This window comes from Ranitomeya variabilis, chromosome 2, assembly GCF_051348905.1.
Source record: "Ranitomeya variabilis isolate aRanVar5 chromosome 2, aRanVar5.hap1, whole genome shotgun sequence".
NCBI classification, from domain to species: domain Eukaryota; kingdom Metazoa; phylum Chordata; class Amphibia; order Anura; family Dendrobatidae; genus Ranitomeya; species Ranitomeya variabilis.
This window is the reverse complement of record NC_135233.1, coordinates 219,721,760-219,730,598: the sequence shown is the minus strand read 5'-3', so window position 1 is coordinate 219,730,598 and position 8,839 is coordinate 219,721,760. Positions and strand designations below refer to the sequence as shown.

The 8,839-nt window shown below is 44.8% G+C and overlaps 1 protein-coding gene across 1 annotated transcript; it reads right to left on the bottom strand.

The window, feature by feature from the left end:
* Positions 1-4,349: 4,349 nt before the first annotated feature.
* Positions 4,350-8,405, bottom strand: LOC143809262 (caveolin-2-like). The gene is made up of 3 exons (XM_077292369.1): positions 8,037-8,405; positions 6,055-6,242; positions 4,350-4,682 (listed from the first exon to the last, which is right to left on the bottom strand). The coding sequence occupies exons 1-3, from the start codon at positions 8,184-8,186 to the stop codon at positions 4,526-4,528; spliced, it is 495 nt and encodes a 164-aa protein (XP_077148484.1). The 5' UTR covers positions 8,187-8,405; the 3' UTR covers positions 4,350-4,525.
* Positions 8,406-8,839: the final 434 nt, after the last annotated feature.

The window sequence follows — 8,839 nt, the reverse complement described above, 5'->3', positions numbered from 1 at the left end:
AGTCTATCAGGCTTGAAAAAGTCATAAGCCCATCCAGATTAGCCTACACGGCTGCAATGCTGAGGCAGAAGATGATGAAAAAAACACATTTTCGGCAAATTTTTTTCACCATAAGGAAAAATTCTCCCTATGAATAAATTTTTGGATCAACACCAGAAATGCAGTACCTCTAAGGCCATGTGCACACGCTGCGGATTTTGCTGCAGATCCGCAGTGTTTCCGCAGCTGCTGGTCCGCAGCGGTTTCCCATGATTTACAGTACCATGTAAACCTATGGGAAACGCAATCCGCAGTGCACATGCTGTGGAAAAAAATGCGCGCAACCGCAGTGGTTTATTTTCCACAGCATGTCAATTCTTTGTGCGGATTCCGCAGTGGTTTTACACCTGCTCCATAATAGAAAACCGCAGTAGAAACCGCACAAAAACCGCGGTAAATCCGCAGCAAATACACGATAAATCCGCAGGAAAAACGCACTGTTTTTTCCCTGGGGATTTATTAAATCCGCTGCGGAAAAATCCGCAGTGGACCTTTCTACGTGTGCACATACCCTGACACCTGCTCCATAATAGAAAACCGCAGGTGTAAAACCGCAGTAGAAACCGCACAAAAAAACGCACACAAACCGCTGTAAATCCGCAATAAATCCGCAGGAAAAACGCACTTATCAAATCCGCTGAGGAAAAATCCGCAGTGGACCTTTCTACGTGTGCACATACCCTGACTTGTAACCTTGTTACACTCGAGAAGGGCATCCAGGCCCCTTTTGAACTTTATTATTTAATTTACCAAGACAGACTTTCCTGGGAAAGCGTTCCATGATCTCATTGCTCTTACAGTAAAGAATCCCCTCCTAAAAAAAAAAAAAAAAAAACGATATAGACTTTTTTTTTTTTTAAGAAGCCTTCTCATCTCTAGGTGTATCGTATGCCTGTTGTTATAGGTTGGTCCATGCTATACATAGATTAGAGATTTCTATCATTCTTCATTTTCCCGGTGGAGGCAACACTGGCGAATAAGCGACTTTGCAGCGAGAACGACGACGATCCGTGACGTTGCAGCGTCCTGGATAGCGATCTCGTTGTGTTTGACACGCAGCAGCGATCTGGATCCCGCTGTGATATCGCTGGTCGGAGCTAGAAGTCCAGAACTTTATTTCGTCGCTGATCACCCGCTGTCATCGCTGGATCGGCGTGTGTGACGCCGATCCAGCGATGTGTTCACTTGTAACCAGGGTAAACATCGGGTTACTATTTGCAGGGCCGCGCTTAGTAACCCGATATTTACCCTGGTTACCATTGTAAAAGTTAAAAAAAAAAACCAGTACATACTCACATTCTGATGTCTGTCACGTCCCCCGGCGTCCACAGGGTTACGCGCTGCTGCTCAGAGCTTCCTGCACTGACTGTGTCAGCGCCGGCCGTAAAGCAGAGCACAGCGGTGACGTCACCGCTGTGCTCTGCTACTGCCGGCGCTCACACATTCAGTGCAGGAAGCTCTGAGCAGCAGCGCGTAACCCTGTGGACGCTGGGGGACGTGACAGACATCAGAATGTGAGTATGTACTGTTTTTTTTTACTTTTACAATGGTAACCAGGGTAAATATCGGGTTACTAAGCGCGGCCCTGCACTTAGTAACCCGATGTTTACCCTGGTTACCCGGGTGCTGCAGGGGGACTTCGGCATCGTTGAAGACAGTTTCAACGATGCCGAAGTCGTTCCCCTGATCGTTGGTCGCTGGAGAGAGCTGTCTGTGTGACAGCTCCCCAGCGACCACACAACGACTTACCAACGATCACGGCCAGGTCGTATCGCTGGTCGTGATCGTTGGTAAGTTGTTTAGTGTAACGGTACCTTTACTCATGAGATTCTTTCCAGATTATAGTTTATGGCCGGGTGTCCCAGAAGTAGACGTCCCCTTATTTATGTATGTTCCACTAATGTAGATACCTTAGTGACTGAAAAGAATATGTTTAATATTATGCACAAAAAACTTGGATGTTCTTCATCCTCGAGGTTCATCATTTACATCTCATTGTCTTCTGGTCATAAAGATATCTCTTCTCTCTGAATTGAGCTCCTGGACCTGTCTCCTTTCCTGGACAGAAAATGACTTTTCTCTCTTAATCCTCTTGATTTGAGGCTCCAAGACCTGGCTCCTCTCCTGGATAAGAAGATAATTCTCCTCTCTAATTAGTCCTCCTATGTGAAGCTCCTTGACTTTGTTCCTTTCCTGTACAAAATGATGACGCTTCTCTCTTAATCCTGATGATTTGAGGCTCCTGAACCTAGTTCTTTTCCTGGACACGAAAATTGCTCTCCTCTTTTAGTCCACCTCATTTAATTCACCTGGACCTGATTCCTCCCCTGGACAAGAAGATGACTCTCCTCTCTTAGGCCTCCTGAAGTTAGGTTCCTGAACCTGGTTCCTCTCCTGGACAATAAGATGACTCTCCTCTCTTAGTCCTACTGACTTAAGGCACCTGGACCTGGTTCCTCTCCTGAGCAAGAAGATGGATCTCTTCTCTTATTCCTCCTGACTGGAGGCTCCTAGACTTGGTTATTTTCCTGGACAAGATAAATGACCTCTCTCATAGACCCCTTGGGATGAGGCTCCTGGACCTGGTTCCTGTTCTGGACAAGAAGATGGCTCTCCTCTCTTATTCCTCCTGTTTTGAGGCTCATGGACCTGGCTCCTCCCTAGCAAGATGGCCTGGGAGGTTGCTCTACATCCATGTTTGACATATTAAAGGGACCATTATCACTAAAGACATAGGAGCTGCCCTGATAATGATGATGATGGTGTTAAAGGCCATATCACTGCTAGTACCCTATTTACCATAATTTTGGCACCATAGGTTCTGCTAAGATAGGAGTATAATTTGATGCATTTTAACTTCTGTGTAAACACTAAAGCTAATAAGGTACAGCACAACACGAGAGTGCCAGATAAGACACATATCATATGGGCATGGGAGAGTCGAGTGCTGACTGCAAGGAGAGCGCCCCCAAATAAATAGTAGTGGGGGAATTAGCTTGCAAAGTTATCTGCAGCTCTTACTTCTTAACACAAATAGATACTCACTATTAGGATGACCCAGTAGACTATGGAAGATATATTAGTCCTGTCTGTAAATACCTCTCCAAATTTCTAAGGTGGCAAAGAGAAAAATTAGTGAACCAAGGCTTTTGAAAAAAGTGGCAATTACTAATCGCCCGCCTTTCAAATATTGCAGATGCCCTGATGTTTCTTCAACCTTGCAGGAGATGGTGAGAATTTTGGCATAGCCATGTTATCCTGCACAGAGGGTGCGGCGTGAATCGCTTACACCGTGGCCACCTCTAGACAGTTAATGTACTTAGCATATTATTGTCAGTTTGCAGCTTTGTACCACTTATTTGGGCCGGGCCCCCAATGTGTGTTGGGGCCTCCAGGCTCCACTTCGGCAGTCTACGGTGGGGAGAAGAGTCTAATAGCAGCATTCTCCTCTCTCCCCATTGAAAACGCTTAAGCCAAAAAACACAACTGAGTGTCTATGTGTATAGGGTAGTCAGATTGACTGACAGCTATGGGCACCTCTAGTCTATACCCTTCTTCATTGAAGACTACTTGACCACCGGTGGTCAGCATGACTTGACATATAGCAGTGATTTCCATCATCTAAAAACGTGCCCAAGGATGGGTTTTATCTCAAGACCCTGTATGAAAGGAGGAAGATCTCAGTACTGTATTTTCCTCTACCCTTCCAACCACAATACCAGACAAAGTTCAAGGATGAATGGCCTCCCAGCCAAGAAACTTTGCCTATCTTGCTCCTAGCTTCTGAAGGAACCAGGGTTGCAGGCAGGTCAGAATCCTAATACCCACCCCATGCCCCCCAATAACTCCAGATTGCACAGCCATAAACACCCCGGACCCTGACAAGTTCTGTGCTAAGCTGTCCATGACTTATGGATGGCAAGTATAAATATTCCACTAGGTTATTAGTAGGTGGGTCCTTTGCTCCATAGACCTTCATATTAACCCATCCTTGTACTCTTGATCAAGAGGTCCTCGGTTGCCTACAGGGATTGGACCAACCTACATACACCTTGGTCTACTCCTAATCCTCCATGTACATGGTGTATCTGTATTTTGCCACTAGCACATGTGGTCTTGAACAGACCAAAAAGAAACCAACTAGTGTGGTGGGTCAAGAGCTTTGCAAGAAAAGTGGCCATCTAGGGCATCATGATAAATCATCTATGGCCTCCATATTGCAAGATTAATCATTTACATGACTGGTATCCTGAAATATTGACCTACAGGTATAATTTTCTAAAACTGGAAATAAAGCAGAGTAAACAATGTACAAAAAAAGTTTCATGATATTTTTATTATTTTTCAATTAGTTCCAACAGTGCGATGCATTCTGGGAGCTCAGCTTTGAGATTTCAGCCCCCGAATACTTTGCCATACAATAGCTTTCTTTGTATTTGTGTTACTTTTGTTCCCCGCTTGTACCGATCGGCAAATTAATGGTGGGTTACACCCGCTGCTTTGCTATATTTATGTATATTGAACTGCAACAACGACCCAGGCTGGCACAAAGAGGAGCTAGACATATGTCTAGTATGCTGGCCCACAACATCCGGATAGGGGGCATACAGATGTTACATAGCTGGATACACGGCATGGCACACCTGTACATGAGAAAAAAAAAAAACAGGCATTGAAAAAAAAAAATCTCATTATGAAATTTTTTATTTAATTAATATGAAAAGTATTATCTTCATAGGGCTTAAAGGGGGTTATCTAAAGTTATCAACTCTTGCAATACAACATGCGACCTTTGGATAGGTATGGTGCTGTTTGTATCTCAGCCCTGTTTATTTTAGCAGAGTTGAGATGCAATACCACACACAACCTGTAGATAGGTGGGGCGCTGTTTATGGATGAAAGCAGCTTTGTTTCCTGTATCCTGTACAGTATCTTTAATAATGCAAAGTTTTGTCCCAATAAGGGGTCTGGTAGAACAGTGACCCTAATGAAGGGCTGATAGCCATGGTCACTGAGGTTAATACCCTGCTCGATCCCGTGATATTGCTGCTGTAAGTGGCTGGATTGAGTTGTGAAGCTACACAAAATCAATGGGTGATGAAATAATACATGGTCTGAGACCGTACCAACAAGAAATGCTCTTTGAATCAGATCTCCCCTTAAGCTAACAGAAGGATAGGAGATCCCATCCCAACCAGGAAGTCCATGCACTACTTATCCACAAAATAGGTGATAAATGTGTGATCGATGGGTGTCTAACTGTTGGAACTGGCTCCAAATGCGATACCAGGGTTCCAAAGCCCAGTGCGTGAATGGAGCAGTAGTGTACTAGACTGATGGGGTTCCATATGTAGAAGTTAAAGGGGCTCTGAGAATGTGATAAAAATGGCCGCCATCTCATATTCCAAACTGCAACCCATCCTAATAAGGTGTCAGGATGGATTGCAACCTGAAGAAACACCATTCAAAACATGTGTCTCAACTGTCAGAGAAGCAGCATTGTGGAAAAACATACCTGATGTGCTCACTCAGCTACAGAGCACTGTGACAGGAGAAAAAAGCCTTCCCCTCGGCTGACCGAGTACAACAGGTTTTTTTTCCTCCTGTACCAGTTCTGCTCCATGCTGTGCTGTAAAGCTATCAGACTGACTGAGCAGAGTGGGTTTATAAATGATCACAGAGATGAATGAACACAGAGCAGAATTAAGATAGAGAAAAACACTGCCTTGCTCAGTCAACAGAGGAGTACTTCTTTTCCTGTTCCAGCCCCGTTTCAAGGCTGAGTGTTTAGAACAGACGTTTGTTTACATTGCTGCTCCTCTGACAGTCAAGACATTTCTCGAGTGGTGTTTCTCCAGGTTGGAACCCATTCTGACACATGACTAAGACGGTTGCAGCTTGAAATATGTGATAACAGCCATTTTCAGGACATTCTCATTAAACACCCTTTAATATTCACAACTCCGGCCTCGTCTAATTCTTCTATTACTAAAGCTTAGAACTTAGGATCATTACCAAATGTGGATACAACCCAGCAGAGCAAACAGTATTCCGGAGAGCAGGGACACCGGCACGGCACAGAGCAGGGAGATGATCCGGTAGCACCATAGCTTAGAGGACTCAAACAAAATGTCACTCCAGGTCCAGACTTTGTCAAAGCTGTGAAATGAGTCCGGCTCCGCTAGGACATCTGAGAAGTCTACCTGCAACACAATATGATTATTAGTGGTGATGGTGATCTCGAATGAACCATGTTAATGCTAGCCTGTCCTCTAACCTTAGTCACTGATGGAAGAACATAACATCTGCAGATGGCGGTGAGCGGACCATATAGACCTACATCAGTCACCAGAATTATGGGCCAAGGTCTGTGGCCATTTTTGACCATTCAACTCATGTAGGAACAATGCAAAGACACCTCCACGTGGCCAAAAGAAGAAGCTCCAACCTCTTCATTCAAGTAACCGCGTGGTGTCCGTATGTCCAGACTATGAAGTAACTACATATCCAACCTTATACCATTAGTTTCTACAATTGGAAAAACACTTTAGCTTTTTTAAAAATTGGATCTGCTATTTGCTGCCTTTTTCTTGCAAGTCTGATCATGGACAATGTTCTTCTCTCTGGCCATCCCTCTAACAAAGGTCCCTTTGTTGGATTGTAACCTAAACAGGGGTTAAGCAGGTTGAGTGTTGAGGATAAAACTTGCCAAATCTGAAGATGTCCGAGAGGCACCTGGTCAAATGTCAAGTCTCCCCAGTCGCCTTAAACCTCCTCTTCCAGGAGGTTTCTTGACCATGATGCTGAGATGCTCCATCAAGAGCGTCCACACTCACATTGATGGGGTGGAAGGAGAGTAGAGAAATGGCACATAAAAGGGGCAATGTTATTAGAGGAAAATATTTTGTGCATCTTTGTTTGCATTTTTTCCCCATTGGCAAATATGAAATACGTTTAAAGTGACTGAGTATTAGACACAACAACTGGGGATAATCTGCTAATTACCATAGATCTGGCACCCAGCAAGAATATGGTTCTGGCAGGAGAAGCCGTACTTAAGTCTGTGATACAGCATCGCATGGGATCCATTGGGAAGAATAGGCGCCATGTCAAAACACGAGACACTGTAGAACAGATTTTTTCTGGCTCCGGGGGTCTCGAGCAGGAGATCAACCACTTATTGACATCACTTTTTCTTAATAGGACAACCCCTTTAATGTATTATTTCCATTTAAAAAGGTTTATTTAAAGGGGTTTATCCACAGGAGAGATGATAAAAGTGTGATCGCTAGAGTTCTGGCTACTGAGACCTCTCATCGATCCTAAGGGCTCTGGTCCCATGGTTCGCAAAGCAGCAGTGACCACTCCTATAGACAGTAAATGGAGCGGTGGTCGCACATTCTCACTACTGCTGCATTCACAAACAAAACATTGGGACCCCCATTCTCACATTTGGGTGGGTACCAATCACAGAGCGCCCCATACATATCCTGCTGATATACCGTATGTTATTCGTAGGACCACCTCTAAGGATTCTCCCCCCAGCCACAGGCAGCCAATAGTAATGGCTAGTACAGGCTTTATCTGTCAGATTGGAAACATCCTGATTTCCGGCACTAGGTAATCTGCCCCCCATAGACCACTCCGATATAAAGCCTGGGCTACAGTAGAAGGATACATGGGCTGCCTGATACATTAGTGGCCACCTCTGATATAAAGCCTGGGCTACGGTAGAAGGATACATGGGCTGCCTGATACATTAGTGGCCACCTCTGATATAAAGCCTGGGCTACGGTAGAAGGATACATGGGCTGCCTGATACATTAGTGGCCACCTACCTCTGATATAAAGCCTGGGCTACGGTAGAAGGATACATGGGCTGCCTGATACATTAGTGGCCACCTCTGATATAAGTAGTAGGATACATGTGCTGCTTGATACAATGGTAACTTTATAGAAAATATTTACTATACAGGAATCTACAGACTTCCTTGTACCTTGAGGTGCTTGTTGATCCCGCGAGGGTCCCGTGCATCGAGCTTTTCGGGGGCTTCGGTGTACACCGTAGTGTTTGAAGGAGTTTGCAGGAATTTCTGATCATTGTCGGGATCCATGGGACATTCAATCAGATACTGATCAGGAATCATGGCTGCAGGAGTCCGGGGGGGGGGGGGGGGATGCAGAAGACTCGGGTCTGGAAAAGTTGCCTGTGACTGTCTTGACTACGTGGACCCTCAGAACAAAACCCAATTGTAAGTTCCCCTTAATTATTTTTGTAGCGCCTGACCCTTAGTTTATTTTTCCCCCTTTATCTCAGTCTACCCCCGAATCTGTGAGGTCCCGGTCTCCGTCCTGCTGAAGCGCTGGTGTGGATACAGTTTCAGCCCCTCTCTCCCTCCCTCTGACACTTTTCTGTGACATGCCAATCCCAGCTGTCACTATGATATAAATATGGTGAGCGCACCATCCTATCCGATCAGCTGTGCTGGATTACATGCCCTTACCCTACAGTTCTGGGTGTCGCCATGAGAGGGCGATGTTTTTAGACTATAAATCCATAAGCAAGTTTTGGAGTTTGTTCGTACAGAGATTGACGTTGATTTTTGACGCAGATCCGTTTCAAAAACGGAAAAAAATTGACTTTTTTTTATTCAGGTTCCTCATGCAATCTGCCCCATACTTGCAACTCGCTATGCACTGTGATACATAGAGGCTGTAGAAGCCAAATTCTATTGTAAAAAGTTGCATTTTAGCCAAAATTAGTTTCAAATGTGACTATATGCTTAGAGGTATTGTCTCT